General features: G+C 44.3%; 1 protein-coding gene across 1 annotated transcript in view; it reads right to left on the minus strand.

Moving 5' to 3' along the window:
• The window catches only part of SYNE1 (spectrin repeat containing nuclear envelope protein 1), a 966955-nt gene that overhangs the window by 317272 nt on the left and 626460 nt on the right, over window positions 1–23223 (minus strand). The window contains 8 exon segments of the mRNA XM_029596918.1: window positions 2560–2825; window positions 4415–4633; window positions 9514–9658; window positions 12585–12922; window positions 14661–16821; window positions 17779–18044; window positions 21020–21196; window positions 22761–22886. Coding sequence (XP_029452778.1) covers window positions 2560–2825; window positions 4415–4633; window positions 9514–9658; window positions 12585–12922; window positions 14661–16821; window positions 17779–18044; window positions 21020–21196; window positions 22761–22886 — 3698 coding nt within the window.

A 23223-nucleotide genomic window follows, 5' to 3' on the forward strand; every position in this document is an offset into this window, starting at 1 on the left:
ACAGGGACAAGATGAAGATATTTGGAGACTTGGACGAGGTGAAGACACTAGGCAAGTGGATGAGGCAAAGACAGGGCTGTGGTTCAGGATGAAGAGAGGATCCAGGCGGCTCTCGTAGCAGGGTCCAGCTGGAGGAGGCTTCAGTGACCCAGCGTGGCGATGCCCTGGAAGGTCATCTGGAAGAAGATTCCACTGGGGGAGGCTAGGGCTGGCCCCCGGAACCTGGGACATCCGAACAGAGGAGCCGAAGGGCACTAGGTGGACGAGGCGGAGATACTTGAAGACATGGATGAGATAAAGACTCTTGGTGAGTGGATAGATGAAAGCAAAGTTAAAACTCAGGATGAGAGAGGAATCCGGGCAAAACACGAAGCAGGATCTGGCCAAGGCAGGGTTTTCAGTGACCTGGTGTGGCCGACGCCCTGAAATGTGATCTGGAAGCAGAAATCGGCAGGAGAGTTAGGAGTCAAATCCAGAACCAGGAACATCTGAGGACAAGGGCATCTAAAGAGAGGAGCCGGAAGAAATAGGACATTTGGAGATGGGACATCTGAAGACAAGGACATCAGGGACATCTGAAGACGAGGACGTGGGATCCGATGAGAGACCAGGAACCATGGATGAAGACAAGGGATCCAGCGAGAGACCAGGAAGCACAGATGAAGATGGAGACAAGGGAATTCTCATGTCGAACAGAGTGCCTTGAAGAAGTGAAGATGGATCACGGAAGTCTCCTGGATCGATGAGCTGGAACAACAGAGAAACCAGGAGCAGATTAGCTCCTTGCAAAGGCGCCGAAGGGCTGGTGAAGGGCCCTCTTATAGGGCTGAAGAGGAGACGCCCGGATGACGTAATCAGGTGGGGCCGCAGGGCTTTTCCCGCCGCAGGCCCTTTAAATAGGCGAGATACGGCCGCACACCTAGAGGGGTGGGACCAGGGATAGTGACGGCGGCATCCACGCTGCGAAGATCAACCAGGAGCGGCACTAGGCCCTGAAGCCAGGTCCTGGCTTTGGCAGCAGCTTCCTGCTGCAGGAGCAAGAGCGCCAGCAGTGGTCTCCGGGCTGCACAGGGGGAACGACAGCGCGGCCTCCAGGCCATGTGAAGGCACGGCAGCGGCTCCCTGCCACCGCATAGAGGGAGGATGACGTCGGCGGCCTCCAGGCCGTGGAGGCAGGACAATGACGACGGCTCCAACCACCGCAGATCACAGGCGGCAGCCTCCAGGCCTCAGGAGGCGGTGTAGGGGACGGGCTGGCGGCGGAGGTAAGAGGCTGCTCGCGGCTAGGCCCACGAGCAGCAACGCAACATTGACACTCCTCTTACCACTTCTGAAGAAACATCTGTCACATTCCCTGATAAAAATGGCTTCTCCTACCCCAGATAATGCCTAAATTAAATGGATGGCCCTTGAATATGAAACAAACCACTGCCATTGTATTGTGTATGTTGTGCAAGTTGCACTAGTGTTTATTATCTAGACTCAATAAACAGTTGTATTTTGATTGATCCGTGTCTCTGTTTCTTTAACATATGGGGGGGAGGGGATCATCCATTATCTAGAACAGCCTTTTCCCATCCCCTTTTGGCTAAAAAGTGCTCCATATTCTATTTTGTGTGTATGTGTGTGTGTGTACATAAATATAGATATATTTGCACTGTGTCTGATTTGCAAGGCAAGACACATTCAAAGCCATATATTTCTGTTTCTGATACAGTGTCCTTAATGTGACAAAATATCACTAGAATCATGCACGCGTTAATCATCATGAACTGCATAATAAAATACGTTTCCTGGACTTAACTGAAATGCAATTTGAACTTCATATTTCAGTGAAGAAATACAATGAATAACTTAAACAAAGCATGCATGTTGTTCTATCTTCCAAAGATTGTCTCGGCCAGTTTACGGTGTTAAAAATGAGGCTTCCGAGTAACAAGATGAAGGATTGCCGAAAAATGTTCAAGCAGAAACTTAAGACGTGGCTGTTCACAAAAGCTTACACCTAACACCACCTAGCCTACCCCCTCTGCTCTCGACCTTCTCAGCCCCGACTTCCCCCCTAAAGCCTTCTACTAACCTCACCCAGACATACACCTTACACCTCCCAGCCTACCCCCCTCGACCCTCTCACACCTAATTTTCCCCCCTAAAAGCCTTTTACTAACTTCTCCCAGGCATTCCCAGGCCTATACAATACAATCATTCTTTTCTTTCCCTGTAGTGCAACGGATATCCTACCTGCACCGTATTCAACGCATAGTTGAAGCATTCTTACTAGTCCTGTACTGCAGTCTATATAGTATCTATAATGTATATAATGTCCAGCTGTAATGTATATAATGTCCTACTGTAAAGTATTTAGTTCACTACACATCCTGTTGTTGTTTATGATGTGTTGGTTTATCCTCGCCTGTTTTATGTCAAACGCATCCTTTGCGTAAGTTACTGCTTTACTGTAAACCGATGTGATATCTTTGATGAATGTCGGTATATAAAACCCATAAATAAATAAATACAGGAGGCGGTAATGTGCCTTTAAATGCTCTGCCACCTTACTTTGTGCACCTGTCTTGCATCGCCTTCATTTCCTGCACGATGGGTAGCTGCTCCTGAGAAGCTGACCCCACGTCAACGTCCTGGAGCACGCTGCCTAGCGCGTGGCGCCTCAGGAGGGTGAGAACCGCCTGCTGCCGCTCCACCTCTTGGACAAACGCGTCATGGTACTGCAGAAGCTCAGCCAGCTCGGCCTTGGAGGCCTTCTCAACTGAGCTCTCCGGCAAACGGTCTTGCAGCTGATCTATTGCTAGGGTGGCTTGCTCAATCTGTGGAAATCAATATTTGAAACCAAAATTTAGAGACAGACACCTGTACATTGAGAGTAACTCTGCGGAGAACAAATATATACAAAGAGGAATACAAAAAAAACGTATGCTTATAGTGCCCTAGCTGGGTGTGATGGATTATACGTAGCCCACAACAGAAACGGACACAGAGAATCAAGAGCGGCAGGCGGCCAGGGAGGAAAGGCAATCACATGGCTCAAGAACAGAAGGCAAACTCATATAAAATCAGGCACGACAGAAGAGAGACAAAAGGGTTCCCTGGGCCGAGCTCAGTAAAGGAAAGAGACTGGTTGCCACCTAAAGAAGTCACTCTTCCTGATGACTAGAAAAGAACAGAGGGAGTTAAACATGGGGGCCTCCATGCTGGTGAAAGCACTGCAGAGAAAGCTCGTGAACCTTTCAGTGGGAAGAAGTGGAGGAAGGGAGATAGAGAACAGATCACAGTAAGCCCCCAGGAACAGTTGGGTGAACAAAGATAAACGATTCTTTTTTTTCACTGAAGGGGGCGCTGTGGCTGCTGGGCAGGGACAAACCCAATCGACCTTATACCACAGTTTCTTATTCTAGAACATTATTTCCTCTGAAAATTTACTTCTTGTACATTTTTTATACCTTTTGATGTATTTAAATTTCTCTCTTCTTCTCTAGGGTATACCTACTTAGCTCTTTATGTCTCATCTAATAGGGCTTTTGGTGCTTCTCTCTAGACCGCGGCCACCTTTTCTGTATGCTTTGGGAGACCCTCCAGAATGGGATGCAATATTCTGGCTGAGATCTCACCAATGACCTAAACATTATTACCTCCTTTTTTTTACACCGGTTACACTTCGTCCTGTGCAACCTAGAATCCCTCTGCTTCTGATCTCTGCCTTATCACACGGCTTTGCTACTTTGAGATCATCAGAGGGATAATCATCCTGAGGTCCCTCTCCTGGTTGGTGCACATCATATCTCGCCCTCCATCATGTACTGTTCTCTCAGATTTCTGTAGCCTAAATGCATGATTCTGCACCTTTTTGCATTGAATCTAAACTGCCAAGCCCTCGACCACTCCATAAGCATTTTTTGATCAGATCTCACTCAGTCTATTCCTTCAGTGGTGTCCACTCTACTGCAGATCTTCATGTCATCTGCAAAAAAGCAAACTTTTTATTCTAACCCCTCTGCAAGAGTTTTCACAAATATATTGAACGGAACAAACCCCAGGTCAGATTCCTTAGGCACTCCACTCATCGCCCTCCACTAATGCAAAACAAATGACAAATCGAACACTCAATAAAGAGTAAAATAAAATTACATAGCTGTACTCATAGAACTCAGTGGAATTCCAGTTAAAACTAAATAAAACAGCAACAACTTGGCAGAATACAGCATTTGCCTGCTTCAGTTAAAAGCCAAGCCTTAGAGGTATTTTTTTCTAGAAATCCGCTAATCTCAAATTAGCCTTATTTCCCTTGGAGTGGGATTCTAGAGGGTGGGGCCAAAACACGAAAAGGGATTTCCATAGGCCGAGTCATTAGTGAAATGCGTCTGGTCCCACAACACATGCACTAACAATCCTGCTGCACCTTTTTATTGAGGCTCTGCCATTCCCGCACTGCATCTTCCAGTATCTTCTCCTGCTCTCGGGCCACACTGCGAAGCCGTGTCCAGCGCTGCCAAACAGTTGTCATAGATTTGCTTATCGTTGCTTTGCTGGCATCATTTCCAGTTTTTTCCATGGGAGAGGCTTTTTCTTCTAACGTGGTGATCTTATCATGGAACGAGTTTACGGTGGAGACCAATGACTAGAAAATAAAGAGACGATTAAGGGGGTCATTTTCAAAGGGGCTTCTTAGGGTCTGATTCTATGCGGGCTGTTGGAAAATGACCCTCTTAAAGACTTATCTATTGAGTTTATTCTGTAAAGATCATCACATCTTTATGATTATTCAGACATAAGTATTACTATACATAAACTAGAGTAAGAGTCCCTTAAAAAGAATGAGGGGAAACAAGGCATTTAATGCATGCATACTCGCTCCCCTGACCTCCCTCTGCCCCGGGGATTCCTCTGTTCTTCATTCCCTATTACTGTATTTCGTGTTAAGGTTGTGGAAGGTCAAGTTTTACTGGAATAGGAGAAATAAATCTGAAGGAAATTATATCATTAACGAGGCAATAATGAGAAGTGCCCGCATTGGGACAAAATTCGTAGGTTATCTTACCCGCGGGGGTTTGCACCAGTAATCAAAGCAAAAATATGCTGGTAGTCTGGCTTTAAAGAAAAATCACCCAGAGAGATCTGTACCTGCTTTCTCTCCGAGGAACTTTTTGGAACCAAACTACATGCACTGTTCCATTCTCCACTCTACCTATGCCCCAGAAACACCTCCACAGAATGTTACACATGCAATACTTGTATCCACCTACAGGGTGGGCAATGATCAAAGAGCTCATTTCTCTGGGTAAAACAGTTTTTCCCAATGGAAATGCTTTGGCTATTGCCCTCCCTATGTCCCAAAAAAGTCTGTGTAAATATTATCTGTGGAGAGTGACTAATGGTGTAGGGATATCTTTCAGGACCTGAACTCCTGGAATTGTTTTCTCTCTGAACTAAAAACATAGACTCAGTGGCAAAGCTCTATAGGACACTTGACTTTAATGCACATTAAAGACTGAATCTTGTCTTATTAAGCTCTTTACAACCACATGACAGTCAGGCATGGTGCCACTTACTCCCATCTTTAAGTCTTCTATGTACAATCCATCCTATCAGCGACTGGGTCCTTATCTAGAAAATGTCTCTGCCAACCGTGTGTTGTGTCCACCTGACCTCACATTAAATCCTGTGATTTGAGCCAATCATATTGTTCATCTTGCAGCCAATTAGTTTGCATTAATGGCGCTGAAAAATGCAAAGTGAGGCCTTTATCAAGAGGAGAACAAAGGGCCAGGAGTGGCTCCTTAACCCCAGATATGCTTGCCCTGTCTGACCGCCCTGCTGGACTGCAGAAGTCTGCTGCCTTTGTGGCTGGCCCTCCCTGCCTTCCCGCTTCCCGCCCTGCTGGAGGAGCCTGGATTCCCTCCTGAGCCCAAAGCAAAGGGCTCAGAGGAGAAGCCGCTGTGCTGAGTGCCCCCGACTGAATTCTACGGAAAAGTCTGAGAGAGAAATGAGTTTAGCACAGAGATTAGTGAGCCTGTAATAGCTCTGAGCTGGGCAGGACTTTAGTTAAGTGATTTAAGTGCCTTATTTAGACGCTGTAAAACATGTTCAAGCAATTGCTATGATTTCTTATGTGTAATGGATTAAAAACCCTCCTTAAAAATCCCTAAAGTTAGGTATGCTGAATGCATTCTTGTTTTGACTACATCAAATTCTAATTAATAACTGAGAACTTGATAATTCTCTATTCTGTTACTGCTCCTACAAGTGTAGTGACTAAAACACAAATGTAGTAAATGAATAAACAGAGGGAGTAGGCTTACTAATTTAGACTTCTTTATAACTAAGGATCAAATTAAAATTAGCAGTGCGCATGAATTCCAAGGCTTCTAAAACACATATCAGTTGCATCAAAATGTGGTTAGAAGCGGATCTCTGACTAAGCAACCGTCCAAATGGGACATGAGATATTTGCAGAGGCATCTAAAGTCACTCTGTCCTACCTCCACCACTATTTTTTTTAATGTTTATTAAATTATATCATTTATTTACAATGAAACAATCCAAGAAAAAAAAAAGAATCAATATAGTGCATAAACATGGAATACCTCCAAACATATACCCATAAATTCAAAACCATACTAGTCCACATCAAGGGGGAAGAAGAAGAAAATAAAAAAAGAGAAACCATTATAGTAAACAGAGATCCATGAGATAGCCAGCTAACGTTTTACACAGCCATTATTACCCTTCTAATTACTAAGGACAGCAGAAATTCCCAGTCTTATCCCTTAAAAAGCGGTCTAAGTGTAAAGTATCAAAAAAATCAAATGTATTGTTCTGCTATGTTACTAAACATTTGCATGGAAATTTAAGAAAGAAACTTGCTCCAATATCTAGAGTCCTTTGTTTAAGAGAAAGAAGATGTTTCCTTCGGACTTGAGTAGCCCTGGAAACATCAGTTAAGATCTGAATTTTTTTTGTCCACAAAAGGTCAAATCTTTACATTGAAAATATTTATGAAAAACAAGATCTTTATCCTGTTCTAATAAGAAGGGAACTAACAAAGTAGCTCTAGTGGGAATATTATCAATTGAATCTTCTAAAAAGGTAGAAATCCCTGGACTATCCAGGACATCCATTTCTCCTTCCTTATCAAGTAGCACTTTCCTTTTAGGGAGATAGCACAATTCAGAAAGAACAGGAATCTTATCTTCATCAAAGGTTAATACCTCCCAAATATACTTCCTAAATAATTCTTTGGGTGAAAGTAACCTAGAAATGGGAAAATTTAAAAAGGATAGATTTCAAGATCTCATTTCATTTTGTATTATCTCAAACTGATTATGAGCAATAAAGTTGTCCTTAATAAAAGATATACAAGCAGCTTGTACCGAGGTTTCCTAATTCCAGAAATAGAGCCTTCTATGCTTTTAGTCCTATTTTCTTGATCTACCATCTTACCTCTCACTTCTGCTGAGAAAGTATGAATCTGGTACATTGAACGAGATAAGGTTATCTCAACCTTAGCAACCAATCTCCACACATCCAAAAGGGTGACATTAACAGGTTCTTCAATGCCTTCAGCTGCTCCACATAAAGGGGGAATTATTGAAGGAAGAGGGACAACTGAGGGTCTGACCCTTGAAGCCACCAATACTGGTGGAGTTATCTTCGACTGTTCTCCACCCCAGGAGTCTCCAGAGCCAGTTGAGGGTGGGTAGAAGCCACTGAAGTGTCAGATATATTCCTAGGCAAAGCCACATTTTCCAAAAAAGATACTACAGCAGGCTGCAGGAGTGGCTGAATGAGCCCAAAGGGTTTATAATCACCCCCACAGTCTCTGTTGGATGACACATCAGTTCAAATAATGTGGTCATCCATGGGTCCATAGAGTGCTGCTGAAAAAGGAACAGGAGAAGAAGTCCAGGCTTCTTCTCCTGGGCGCAAAATGGGGAGAAAGAGAAACTCTACCCATTTTGTGCCCAGGGGTGCGCCCCTTTAGCACGCGGCTTTTGCTGTGCGCCGGCAGCCGCGCGCTGCAGGGCCCTGGAATTTAAAGGTGAACTGGGGTGCTCTTGGATGACAACAGCAGGGCACAACTGGGGGGGGGGGGGGACCTCACCGCCTCTTTCTGGGCGTCGGCACCAACAGAGCTAGTAGCGTTAGTCTGGGAAACCTTCTTCAAAATCAGAATTTCACTTCTCCTCCCCCCACCGCTAGGTTTTCATTCAGTACGGCACCTGCTCCAGGTCAATCAGGCCCTTCACAGGACACTTTTCAAAGCAATCTAACCACAATAAAATGAGTAAAGCAACGTTTTACTTGTCAAAATGTTCTTGAAAATGACCCTCTAATAGCATCCAGCAGTCATAGCACGTGGATCTAGGGTTAAGGGGTCTCTTCTGGTCCTTTGTTCTCCTCTTTGTAAAGAAGTCAATTTTCAAAAAAAACCGCTGAGTCCCTAAATTTAAGAACCTAAGTTAGGCACCTATTTTCTGTTGAACTTAGGACCCTAAGTCTTCAGGTAAAAATTCATCTAACTTTAGACCCCTACAATTTACAATCCCAAATTTAGGTCTGCTATACATTTGAGTAGATTTAGGTTCCTAAGTTACTGGTGCTGAAAATCAGTGCTAAACTTCTAACTCTTTTCCATGCCCTTACTTCATATCCCCAAAAGCCAAACAATGTTTAGGCTCCTCATCTTGGAAGCTTAGTGAAACTAGGAGCCTAAATTTAGGAAAACTCAGTTCTGGTAAAAATCCATAGCAGGTGAATTTAGGGACTTAATTCTCAAAGCCTGGCACCTAAACCCTTTAAAATTGACCTCTTTGCAAGTCCATGGATTATTTGAAAATTGTCCCAGTAGGGTTTGATGTTCAAAGGGCTTTATACATACAGAACCCAGATTTGGGCATGTAAATCACAATTTGAAGATCTACCGCAGATAAATCCTGCATGTGGAAGTAGGCGTAAAGCCAGGATTTCACATGTACCTTTACCTGCAGTAAGAAGAGGCGAACTGGTTGGGGGGGGGGGGGGGGGGGGGGGGGGAGGCGGCACAGTTGGGTTAGGGAAAGGATTTACTCACATATTTGAGATTTTCAGTACAATGAATGGAAATCCCCATGCATAAGTCACAACTGGCTCAAGAGCAGGGGGTAGCTTCGTGCGCATGTGCATCACCCGGGGACACCCAGGAATTTTCAAAGTGGTCATGTGGGCTATCGGTCCACTTTGAAAATTTGGGTTAAAATCTGCAGGTAGAAAGCGCTCATAGACTTCAGCCTTCTATGATCTGTTAGCAAACTACCCTCCCTATGTATTGTACACACAGGTTCTTAGCAATGTACGGCTAGCTGACTTGTGCTTCTACTTTAACCAAGTTCTTAAATTCAAAGCCTGTAAAATATTATGTTTACAACATCCACAGCTCTGACCAATTAAAAAAAAAAAAAGGAGTGCATTCAGCATTATAGAAGGGAAAGAGATACTGGAGGTGTTAAGGGAGAGCATTACCCTATGTGATAGAAGTTTTTCTTCTGCTTTATGACTTGAAGACGCCTTGGCTGTGGAAAACTCAGATAATTTCTTTTCGGTCTCGTTCATTAACTCGATGACCTGCTGCCTGGTTTCCTGATACTCCTGCCACTGAGCAGCCCACCTGTTCACAACACAATATCAAGAAAGAAGATTACTGCGGTTCAATTCCAAGCCCTCTTTGACCGTAACATCCAGACTTATGGTAATACACTCTACTGCTGTTCAAGCAAAGATATGCATTCATGTTCTGTCCTCAGCACTGTCATTTTCATCTCACACAATAGAAATATATACTGGGAGATTACATGCAATCTAAGTGGTCAATATTCCAAAGGTCTATGCAGTTTAACTTGTATAAATCTACCCAGTTATAGATACCCCTCTGTTAGTCAGGATATTTATAACTAAATCTTTGCACATAAAATAGCTGTGCACACACACTTTTAGCTGGTTAAAAAATGGGCCAAGGTGTGTTTTTCAAAGTTATCCAGTTAGCACGATATTCAGTGGTAACCAGTTAAGTTTGTGCAGACAACTCCATTCACACCAATAGCTGTCCTAAATCTTTGCACCCAAGTTCTTTTTTTATGCACTTAGATTTAAAAAGACCTTTAGTCGCACACTTAAAGTGGCTGAATATCCAGAGTTCACTGGTTAACTTTGTCCACTCTGCTGCTGCTCAATACTGACCCTTAAGCTTTTAAGGAATTCTAGGGATTATGTTTTGCACATCAGACCATCAAGGAAACAGAGCTATATAAGAACATATTATAACATAACATAAGAACATAAGATATACCATACTTGGTCAGACCAGGAGTCCATCAAGCCCAGTATCCTGTTTCTAACAGTGGCCAATCCAAGTCACAAGTACCTGGCAAGTACCCAAACATTAAATAGATTGCATGTTACTAATGTCGGCAACAAGTTGTGGCTATTTCCTATTGATTAACAGCAGTTTATGGATTTCTCCTCCAGGAACTTATCCAAACCTTTTTTAAACCCAGCTACACTAACTGCACTAACCACATCCTCTGGCAATGAATTCCAGAACTTAATTGAGTGAAAAACATTTCTGCAATTTGTTTTGAATGTGCCATTTTCTAACTTCATGGAGAGCCCCCTAGTCCTTGCCATATCCAAAAGAGCAAATAAATGATTCACATTTACTCGTTCAAGTCCTCTCATGATTTTATAGACCTCTATCATATCCTCCTCAGCCGTCTCTTCTCCAAGCTGAATAGCCCTAACCTGTTTAGTCTTTCCTTGTAGGGCAGCCGTTCCATGCCCTTTATCATTTTGTTCGCCCTTCTCTGCACTTTCTCCAGTGTAACTATATCTTTTTTTGAGATGAGGCGACCAGAACTGCACACAGTATTGAAGGTGTGATCTCCCCATGGAGCAATACAGAGGCATTATGGCAATCCTCCATTTTATTTGCCATTCCCTTCTTTAAAATTCCTAATATTCTGTTTGCTTTTTTGACCATCACAGCACAATGAGCTGACAATTTCAATCTATTATCCACTATGACGCCTAGATCTCTTTCCTGGGTGGTAGCTCCTAATATGGAGCCTAACATTGTGTAACTACATCATGGGTTATTTTTCCCTATATGTATTACCTTTCACTTGCCCACATTATATTTCATCTGTCATATGAACGACCAATCTTCCATTCTTGCAAGGTCCTCCTGCATTTTATCACAATCCGCTTGTGATTCAACTACTCTGAATAATTTTGTGCTCTCTGAAAATTTGATTACCTCACTAGTCATACATCTTAAAATTTACATTTCTGATTATTATTTTCCTTCTTGAAGTCAATAGAATAATTCAAAGTCTCTTTAACTAAGGCAGTACTTACAAGACTGGATTACTACTGGGAACAGCCTCCAAGGGTACCTCTGTAAGCTTTTATGCTAAGCTAGTATTTCATTTCTTTTATCAGAATACATTTTGAATTGAAGCTTAAGAATTCCAACCAGCACAGTTTGGTGTCAGTGACAATGTATATAGCACAATAAAAATATTACACTGTAAATTTCAGGTTTTCATTCTTTCCTGCAGTGCTTATTTCTGAATGCCTTTTACTTGCATCTCATTAGGTTCTGCCACACACCACTATATGAATTCATGAGAATCTAGCTCCCAGACATTGTTCTATGGACATAGATCTATAGACTGAGGCAAGGGGAGTCTGAGACTCAGCTCAACTAAGCATAACGCATGACATTGTTTTGATTATATCTAATACCCATTTCCCACGCAAAGGTCCAGCTGTGGTTTTCTGTGGCTGAGAGAGACAGATATATATCTCCAAAGGGGTGTATAATATCACCAATTCAAATTTAGTAGTCAAGTAGCTGCAGCTGCATCTTGAGGGTATCATCCGTATCTGAGTGGATGGCACTGCATGTCTGATCGTGCTCTTTATACCATAAGTGATGTACTGAACCTGGACCTGTGCTCAGAGATAAGGACCAAAAAGAAAAATGAAAAATGAAAAAGCTGCATGCAGCACTAATAGATGGGCCTCAAGACTGCTATTTATTTCCTGTGTTTCTCAAACAGAGAACCCAAACCAGACCTTGTGCATTACGGATAACCTCATGGAGGAGATGACTGTTGATCCCAGCAATCTGATTTTTTGGGTGTTATATTACGATCTCTGCACTGCAGAAACCTGTACAGTGAAATAGGCCATACACTGAGAACACAGGTCAACATTTGTACTGCAAGCTCCTAGAATTCGGGAAAAAGTTGGAGAAAAACATGTCAGGGGTGATCTGGAATCTTGGTTCCCCCTTGACCGTTCTCAAATCACACGATCTGCTTTATACAATCCGAACCTTATTTATTGATGTTAATATTATTTTACCGCTACAACACAGGCCTCATTTAACTTAACACAAATTCGTTTGAAGTGGTTTTCCAAGACAGCTTCAGCGCCTTGGCGTAAACTCAGTCAGCATGCCTTCCAAACTCATCTGTGGGAAGCTTAAAAGAGGACTTTACTATACATTAGCAGACACGGAGAGAGGTTACCTCTGTAACATAGCCAGCTGGGTATGCAATTCCTGCTTCACTTTCTGAGCCTTTTCCTCTAAGGAAGCTGCAGTCTTCTCCAGCTGTTCTCTTCCTTCAGTATGGATGAATGGCTCTTGCTGAGACGCCAAGGCTCGTAGCTCTACAAGATGACTGGAGAATTCTTTTTCCGTGCAGAAAAAGTCTGTGTGAGTCCTTAGGCTTTCTTCCGAGTTCTCCACATCCAGACCATTGGCTGCATGCTCTAATAATTCATGAGCATCGTCTAGCCAGTCACTGGCCAACCGTGCCACTTGGTAATATCTTTGGCCAAGACCATGAATTTTAGTCAGTGTAGCCTGAAACAAACAGACACCCGCTCTTAAAATAATTCTGTGCAATAAAAGCAAGGGATGAAAAGTCTATTTGGGGAGGGGTTTGTACACAGATAACTAACTCACTCCACCAAAATGTGTAGCAAGCATAAATATCCCAAAGGCCTACAAAGTGACAAAAGTAATAGAAATGTCTGCAATAAAAATCATTCAGCTACCTTTGTGGAAAACGTATGTTGACCAGATCTATGGAAAAGAGGAGGACAACACAAGGCTGCCATTTCTAGAGATATTATTTTCTGTTTCTATTATTACCTGCTTAGCTTTCCTCCACAAACCTAATCTCATTTCTCCCTATTAACTGCGTAAAGCATTCCAGTCTTCCCTTACACCCTTCAAAGCCCCTTTTACAAAGGATGTGCACTTCTTAAATGCCCTTTCTTCCAGGCTTCGAAGAGTTTCACTGCATAATGCTGGCCCAAAATCTGAAGCGCTGGTGGCAATAATCATGGGTAGGCTGTGGATCTGATGCCTCTAAGATACAGGAGGGGGGGGGGGGGACCATGGAAGACTGCAAAGGCCTATTGGATCCTCAAGAAACATTTTTTATCAGTATTGTTTTCAATGATATGCAGTTTGCATGTTAAACAAACAGAAAGGTGCTTTCTTTGTTTTTTTTAACAAAGTATCTTGCCACCCTTTTGTGTGTGTATATATATTTGAATATGTATAATATGATCAGACTTTGGTGGTGTCTTTCTGTCAAAGACCAGCTGTTGTAGCCAGGGCCAGAGCCAAATTATGAAGGCACTCAAAACTTAGGATTTCCCCTGCTACTCTCTGATTTCCGGGGGGTGAAACCCTCCACCCCGATCCTCTGCTTGTGGGTGCCATAATCTTCAATCCAGCCCTGGATGTTGCTCTGGCTGCAGTGGGGCATTATTTGCAAAAAGGCTCATGAGAGCTTACCCTTTGGAATGGCACAGGGCCAGAGGAAGGCAGAGGGATGGCCTGAAATACAGAGCACACCAAACTTTCACAGACGGGGAGGCGAGTGGTACATAGTGGCGCCTGGGGTCAACCAGCACTATTTTGAAAGATGGTGCTGGTGGGGTGGGATTTGAGTGGGTATGAAAAGAGCTACATTTATTTATTTTTTCTTGGAAGAAATGGAATTCAGTGGGAATGGCAAGTATTTATTGGGAATGGCAACCAATTAAGCAGGTCTATAGCATAAATGGTTTACAACACATGCCGAATGTTTATTAATTCTAGTGGGGAAGCTGGTGAAAGTTATTTCAAGATTTTAGAGGCAGGGAGAATAAGGATTTTCTTTTTCACCTATGGCAAGGCTAGGGGATGGAATAACGAGAAGGGAGTAGATATGTGAAGACTTGGAAAAAAACTGACAAATTTTGGAAATAAAACTTAAAATTTTTTTTTTTTTTCCTAAGGTTAGAAGTGGAAAACCTGGAAATTTCCCAAATGTTTGCAATTTTTCCAGGCCTTCACAGCTCTAGAAGGGAGGAGTGGCTCACAAGTAGGCCATCTGCAGTACTTAAGTCAATAACATAACCGTACCTGGGACAGAGTGTGAAAGAAAACCAAATTATTTGGAGGTCACATGCCAGGGCATTCCAGTGAGAATCAGATGGAAAAATAAAGCGGAAGGTTTGCTGACGACAATATCCAGACTATCTGATAATAACATTCATTTGTTTTGAACCAAGTACAGTGATGAAACAAACTCGACGGAACTAACCTGCTTAGTATTCAAGGCCTCCTGAACTTTCTCCCCCAGTTCTGACAGCTCGGCGGTGGTACTGTCCAGGTCTGCAGGTATGAGTTCCTTGGCTTTCTTATATTTCTCCTTTTCCCTGTCACTTAGGGCTTTCATTATTCTCAAGCTTGACTGTAACTCTTGCTGTTGAATCTGCACCTTCCGGATCTCTTCCTGAATGTGCTGCAGATTTACAGCCACCCTCACCGGCTCGCTCAGTTCCTTTTCCATTTGCCTTATCTGCTCAAGGGTGCGGTGCATTTCGGTCTGGAAATCTATGCTCTGCACCAACCTGCTTTCGCATTCTGTCATCTTCTCTCCGCTTGCACTCTGCAGCGACTTCAGCTTCTCCTGCCGCAGCTGAACCTCGTGAGCTTCCCTCTCATAGGCAACTGGCTGAAGCTGAGGAGAGAGCTCTTGCAAATGATCAGACACCTTCTTCAGAAGCGTTCCTGCCTCCTGAAGGCTGCCGGATAAGGTGCGGTAGGACTTCAGCTTCTCCTCTGCCGGAAGCACTTCTGCATTGACTCTGGCCAGATCCCTGCCTCCTACCTCAAGCAGTGCTTCCAGCTGCAAATATAGCTCTTCGTGCTCCTGATAGGCACCTGTGCAGTCCTCCAGCTGGTGAACTTTCTGCTCTATCTGTCTTTTTAACTTGTGATACAAGGCATGGAGCTTTAGCATCTCCTCGGGCCGCCATGGCTGCCCGGTACCACGAAAGCCTTCCTTCTTCTGGTTCAGCTCGTCTACAGCTGCTCCAAGACTCACCACCTCCGAGAGCAGAGCACTGTAGTCCTGCTGAAGAGAGAGCGCCTCTCTGGCTGAAAGGCTGGCGGGGGCTTTGCTCATGTGCATAAAGTGATCTTCCAGCTCTGCGAGCGCCTTGATAGTTAGCTCGGCCAAGGAAGCATATTCTTTGCGGACGTCGATTGCATCCTGAAGTTTATACAGCTTCTCCTTGGCCAGGGAAATAATACCGTTAAACTGCTGGGGCAGGGAGTTCAGCTTTTCGTCCAGATATGAATGATCAACTTCGTTAAGTGATGGCAAGATCTCCTGACCACTCCTTTGCAGGTTAAGTAAAAGGTTTTCATATTCAGGAGCCTGCTCGAGAATTTGTTGATATCTGGCAAGCTGGGAGTAGAGTTCAGCGTCTTCATTCATCAAATTGATCTCTGGAAATGTGACGATATCTGCGTGCTTTAACCAGTGACAAGCTTTATCTAAATCCTCTTTAAAGTATTTCCTAAAAACCATAGCCTTCTCAAGTTCCAACAGTCGCTGGCCACATTTTTGTAAAACGGTTTCATAGACATTCTGTAGCTCTTGCAGCTTACTTAAAACTTCATTCCTCTCTTGTTCTGTTGCCTCTTTCATCAGTTCCCTGCCCTGGGCCCACAGAGTAGTGACATCACTCTGACAGGCCTTCAAGCTTGCTTGAGCACACTTAGAAGTCCTGATCTGTTTGCCCACATCATCTGGCAATAGGCAAATATGCTCTTGGAGCATGATTTTCTTTTCATGCTGCTGAATTTGGTTTATAGTCTGATAAGCTGCCATAAGGAACTGGGTCTTTTCCGAAAGTGTCTTATTAAGATGTTTTCTTCTCTGGTTAACTAGATCACTGAGGCAATTCACATGTTTCTGTGAATCGGAAAGGACCTTTTGAAGATGCTGCCTCTCGTTAAGGCCCAGGTTAGCCATCACTCTGTCGGCATCCTTCACAAGTGCTTTAAGAAAGAGCTGTTTGGCATCAACTTCACTACAGATGGTGAGATGGTCCATCAGGAGACTCTGAGCAAGCTCAGGAGGAGGGCTCTGCTTAAGAGCCTCTGAGATACTAGGCTGCTGCTCTTCAGCCCATTCCATTAGGTCCTGGAATCTGGAATACATCAAGTTCATCTCTTCCAAAGTATTCACTGAAAACAGAATTTTCTTTTTCACCAAGTCCTCCAGCTGGGTCCAGCGTTGCTCAAAATGACCGGTTTGCTCTTTGGCTAATTCTTTGTCTTCTAAATTCAGGTGTTCTGAAATTTTCTGCTTTTGGTCCTTCAAGTCATCAAGGGCAAACCTCTTTTCCTGTAATAGAGATGCTAGTTTCTTCAAAGCCTCTAGGTGTTCGGTTGTACTTTCAGCATCAGATCTGTGAACAATATGGCCAATATCAACAGAACAATTAAAAGAGGACATTAACTAATACTATAGCATGCTTTTCTAGCCGCAAGAGTATATGAAGTGTCAAAATACAATTTTGCAAACAGTTTCACTTTATACCTCAAAATTCAGTTCTAAAGCTGAAATAATATCTGGACTATTAATTAAAAGTACCAAATAATCTTCAGTACCGTTGCTGGAAGATCTTTTAAGTACAAATATTGGAGTAGATTTTCAAAGGCTACGCGCGTAAGATATGCGTGTAATCCGAGAAAATCTGCCCCTGCGTGCGCCGAGCCTAGTTTGCATAGGCTCAGTGGCGCGTGCAAGCCCCGGGACGCGCGTATGTCCTGGGGCTTCGAAAAAGGGGTGGGAAGGGGGCGGGTCCAGGAGTGTGGCGGCGGTCCAGGGGCGGGTCCACGGTGGGTCTGGGTGAGGGGGTGGTCTGGGGCTGTGGCAGAGGTTCAGGGGCAGTCTGGGTGGGGGGTGGTCCCGAGTCTTCCAGCACAGCGGCCTGTGCCAGGGGATGGCGCGCCAGTGTGCGCAAGTTACGCCTGCCTCGGGCAGGCGTAACTTCTGAAGCAAAGGAGAGGGGGATCTAGTTAGGGCTGGGGGAGGTGGGTTAGATAGGGGAAGGGAGGGGAAGGTGGGGGGAACAGTAGAAAAGTTCCCTCCGAGGCCGCTCCGATTTCGGAGCGGCCTCGGAGGGAATGGAGGCAGCCTGCGTGGCTCGGCGTGCGCAAGTTGCACAACTGTGCACCCCCTTGCGCACGCCGACCCTGGATTTTATAACATTCGCGTGACAGCACGCGCATGTTATAAAATCGGGCATAAATTTGTTTGCGCCGGGTTGCGCGAACAAATCTGCGCCCGTGCGCAGGTTTTAAAATCTGCCCCACTGTCAGATATATGATTTTGGTAAGCTAAAAGATGAGATCTCCTTTACCTGGCAAGGTTATCCCATTCCTTTGTAAATTTCTCCAAAAAGACTTCCACTATATTCATGCGGTCATGGTAATCCCTTGTCCTCCCAAGATCTCCTTCTCTGTGGGAGAGCAGTTTGTTGGCTTGAAGGCACAGATCCAGCCATTGGTTACTTAGGTGTCCTATTCCGGTGTGTTCTGGAGACTCCTCTCCTTCTGTCAGTTTGTTCACCTTCTCACTCAAACCAGTGACGGCACTCTGTTTGCACTGAAGCTTCTGAATAAATTCCTATTGGAAGTAATATCACCCCAATAAACACAATCAAATGCCAATGGATGAATTGATCTGATGAATCTCTCACATATAATGTATTTCTAATTCCTCTCTTTGTGGGCTTATGTTACTTAACATGGAACCTAATTGTATTCTACATGATTTCATAGTATTATTTTACAATGTCCATTAAAGAGTATGCAACAGAACACTGTAAATTAAGGATGTGAATCGTGTGCCCGACCGTCTTAATGATCGGGTTTGGCAAGAGGGGGAAAAAAATCTGATTGGTGGTGATGTGAATCAAAATAGGTTCCGATTCACATCGTTATTTTTTTTTTAGTAAGGCCCGACCCTTTAAAATTGACCCCTTACCTTCCCCCACCCTCCCGAACCCCCCCAAAACTTTTTACAATTACCTGGTGGTCCAGTGGGGGCACAGGGACCGATCTCCTGCTCTCAGGCCATCGACGCCATTTTGGCTGCCACTCAAAAATGGCGCTGATGGCCCGATAAAAAAAAAACCCACCCGACCCTTTAAAAACGACCCCTTAGCTTCCCCCACCCTCCCGAGCCCCCCAAAACATTTTAAAATTACCTGGTGGTCTAGTGGTGGTCCCGGGAGCGATCTCCCATTCTCGGGCCGTCGGCTGCCACTCATAAAGATGGCGCCGATGGCCCTTTGCCCTTACCATGTGACAGGGTATCCGTGCCATTGGCCAGCTCCTGTCACATGGTAGGAGCACTGGATGGCCAGCGCCATCTTTACGACGGCGGTGGCCATCTTTAAATATGGCGGCGGCCATCTTTAAAGATGGCCCCCAGTGCTGTGACTTTTTCGAAAGCTGTATTGATTTGGATTCTTTGACTTTGGCTAGTGTAGTGAGAGAAGTGATAAGATGTAGGTTGTTTAAATTAGAGAGGTCTTCGTTTATCTTTTTTTGAATTGGCAGTATAGAGGTCTGTTTGAAATGGTCAGGATAGATACCAGTAGAAAGAGATTGATTTATTATGTTGGCAAGAAAATTATAGATTGGCATGGTAAGAGCTTTTAAGAATGATCCATGAAAGGGATTAAAAGAAGAGAGTGAGATTTTTGTCTTATGCAGTATATGGGATAACATGTCTGACTCCGTATGGGAGACCGTGGTCCCATGTACAATCTGTTTTGTGGTTAGGGTCATTGGGGTATGGTAGATATGAGAATTCAGAGGATATGCTGATTAATTTATTTTTTGAAATGAGAGGCAATTTTGTTACAGAAATTATTGCTTAAAACTGGGGGGGGGTGGGGGGGGGGCGGGGATAGGAGAGGGAAGTGATGTTAATTTTTTCCCTATGTTGAATAGTGTGGAACTATTGTCATTTGTAGCTCTGATTTTTGAAGAATAAAAATGATTTTTAGCCAATGAATCTTCTTTTCTATATTTTCTAAGACAGGAAAAATAGTGGTTCTTTGAAGTTAACATTTTTTGTTTTCTCCAAGCATGTTCCAATTTATGTAGTTTAGTTTTTTGTAGTTTAAATTCAGCAGTGTACCAAGTTGCAGTATTTTTGGGTCTAGACTGGACGTTAGTCCATGGGGCTATGGAATCTAGAATGCTGGAGACAGTTTTGTTCCAGAGATCCACTGAGGAATTGATATCTGATGAAATAGAGTTGGGTAGATTATCTGTAAGATATGTTACAAACTGTTCTGAAGTGATTTTTTAATGTTTCCAAGTGGATTGTGGAGTTGATATTGGATTGGAGTTATTGTATATTTTGAGGTGTGTATGTAGTTGAATTAAACTGTGGTCTGATCAATGGTTGGAAAGAACTGATAGAGTAGTATCATCGGATTTCACAAATCCTGGGTTGCAAAAGATCTGATCAAGGCTATGTCCAAATTTATGGGTGGGAACATTTAGTATGTGGTACCAACTTAAACCGGATAGAGCATCTATAAAAGCTGTAGCTGTAGTGTGATTGTTTAAATGATCAAAGTGAATAATAAAGTCTCCTGCAATGATGGCTTTTGAGAGATCTAGAGGAAGTGTAGATATAGTTCCAATGATTAGTGATTAATGATTAGCTGAAATTAGCAAAACTTCAAAAGGTAGAGTGGAGGGAAGAGTAATTTTATGAAGTGATAAAGAAGATTTACAAATTACCAAAGATTTACAAATTACCAAAAGGCCAATATTTGGCCTAGGTTCAGAAATGGGATGATATCCTACAGTACATAGAGAATTTACTGTGACACTGTCTGTGTCAGTTAACCATAATTCTGTAATAAGAAAACAGGTTTTTTATCTGTCAGTATATCGTGAGCTATGGTTGTTTTTTTTCTAATAGACTGTACATTGCAAAGGAGTAATGTAAACGAAGATAAAAGAAATAAAGGTGTCATTAGAGAAGTACGTATTTTAGTGAGAGAGAGTCTAGAAATTTGTTTAGTTTTGAGTGGTCTATTTTTGTTAGGGTGCGAATGAAGTTCGCCGTATTTACCTTAGTCTGCTATTATGGCTACATCCATGGTTAGACCTTTCAGTATGAAGACGGAGGGGGATGAAAATTGCAGTATTAATTTAGAAGGACACAAATATTGAGAAAGAGCCAAAACGCAAGTACAACAGTGGTAAGATTAGTCGGATGAATATTGTTGCCCAGTGGTCGTATGAAGATGCGCACGAAGGGACGCACAAAGGGTCATGCCCCTTTGTTGCGTGCCTCCGGCTTTGCTGCGGGCTGTTTCTGCGTCCGCCCCAGATGACATCAGGAGGGGGCGGAACGACTAGTCCCCCGCAACGTGCAGCAGTAATGGGCTGCTGGAGGTAAGAGCAGGCACTTGATGTTGTTGTTGTTGAAGCCCAGAAAAAACGCTCCCGGATGGCAGCAGGAGCACCAAGGAGACAAGGGCGCTTTGGCCCCTCCGGGGTCGCTGTGGGCTGTTTCAGAACCCTACCCAGAAGGAGCTTTATTGTCAAAAGGCTTAACCAGGTGTTTACCTGAACTTGCAAAACCATGTTCTGGGCGATTTTCAGCTCTAGCTCTGCCCGTCTCCTCTTCATGCTCTGAAGCTGTTGGTCTGCATCCTGGAAACACACCACAAGCTCTGCCTTCAGGTGTTTGATCTCTTCCCAGCCCTGAGCCAGGTCCTGGGCGTGCAACATCCTTTGTTCCATCTGTCAACACAAACACAAATATTTAAACCCAAATCTCAAAGTACGAGTGGGCAAGCTTACTGTCAGAAAGGAATAAAGGGTCGGCCCAGAGCACCCGGGTTAGATTTGCAGTTCAGGTCTTCTGCTTCCCAGGCCGGCCGGGGCTGGGGATGCCTTAGAGGCAGTGTTCGCAGCCCCTGAAGGAAGGGAGTCCCAATCATTATGCAATTGCAATACCTAGTGGTCAAATTTAGTCTTGCAGAGTTCTGGAAGGAACCCTGGTGCTTGGCCCCCACTCCCCCCCACCCCCTGCAGAGGACAGTTGCAATGACTGAGTTCAGTGAGTTGGGAGGGGAGAAAAATATTGGGAACAATCTCTGGATACATGCTGTGAATGCACACGCATGGCACCGTAACCCAACAGAGGCAGTTCCAAATGAGCTCAAAACCAAAAGGAGCAGGAGGAAAACTGTGAGGTCAAAAAAGTAAACTAAATGAATTCAATCATGAATTTGTGTATCCCACAGGAAGACTAGACTAGCAACCTTAAATTAAAAGACCTTTACAAAGAAAAAAACAGGTCCTAAGAAATACAACACAATACCTCAAAAGACAAGGTCTCAATTTTTGCTCACTGCATATCACAATACTCATTAAGGGCCGGATTTAAAATGCCCTGCGTGCGTAAATCCGGCTGGATTTACGCACGCAGGGCCCTCGCGCACCGGCGCGCCTATTTTGCATAGGCCGCCGGCGCGCGCGCACAGCCCCGGGACGCGCGTAAGTCCCAGGGCTTCGTAAAAGGGGCGGGGAGGGGGCATGTCCGGGGGCGGGACTGGGGGTCAGGGGGCGGTTCAGGGCGGGGCCGGGGGCATGGCGCCGGCCGGGGGCGTGGTCGAGGCCTCCGGACCAGCCCCCGGGTCGGGTGATGGCGTGCCAGCAGCCCGCTGGTGCGCGCAGATTTACGCCTGCTGAAAGCAGGCGTAAATCTGGCAACAAAGGTGGGGGGGGGGTTTAGATAGGGCCAGGGGGGTGGGTTAGGTAGGGGAAGGGAGGGGAAGGTGGGGGGAGGACCCTCCGAGGCCGCTCCGATTTCGGAGCGGCCTCGGAGGGAACAGGCAACGCGCGCCGGGCTCGGCGCGCGCAGGTTGCACAAATGTGCACCCCCTTGCGCGCGCCAACCCCGGATTTTATAAGATACGTGCGGCTACGCGCGTATCTTATAAAATCCAGCGTACTTTTGTTCGCGCCTGGTGCGCAAACAAAAGTACGCGCTCGCGCAAAATTATAAAATCTACCGCTATATTTTTATAATACTTCTTTATTGGTTTATAACTTTCCTCAACAATATAAATGCCATATTAAACAATATTCTAATATTTTAATACACAAACACTCAATTCAACCCGATTCATACTACACAGCACTCACACTCACCACAACTCTGTAAACCTTAGACATATATGATCAGCATTGTCTCTTATGTGTATCTGTGCAGCACTGCAAATGCCCAGCAGTGCTTCAGAAATGAGACATAGCAGTCTAAAAGGAGGGAAAGGAAGGGAGGCTTGGCAAGCAGCCTTACCGTTTCTTTTGTCTGCTGGATGTCTGTGGCAGTGTGCTTCACCGCAGCGTCGGACAAATCACACATGGAGCACAGAAGATCAAAGTAAGTGCTGGCCTGCTCCTGCAGAGCTCGGTAGTGCTTCACCTGAAGGGAAAAGACAAGTGCGACAATAGTTAAAGGTAAAAACAGGATGTAACAGGGGAGGCAGCATAATGAGAGGAGGTATCAGCCAGCAGAAAACATAGGGAAGTCCTTTTAGGTGATGATTGGGTAAGTACAAGGTATTTTTTAGGGAGCTGACAGAAAATCTGCTTTGTCAAGTAGCCATTTTAGTGACGATAGGTTAAGGTGTAAGACAGTTTTTTAAATAGTATTTGATGACGACAAAGTAAAGCGTGAGGTAGTTTCTAGGTTTCATCTGGATAAGGATCAATGGGCTTGAAGGTATCAAAGGAAAAAAAGGATGCAAAGTTGTGTGAGG

This window comes from Rhinatrema bivittatum, chromosome 3 (assembly GCF_901001135.1).
Source record: "Rhinatrema bivittatum chromosome 3, aRhiBiv1.1, whole genome shotgun sequence".
Taxonomy (NCBI): Eukaryota; Metazoa; Chordata; class Amphibia; order Gymnophiona; family Rhinatrematidae; genus Rhinatrema; species Rhinatrema bivittatum.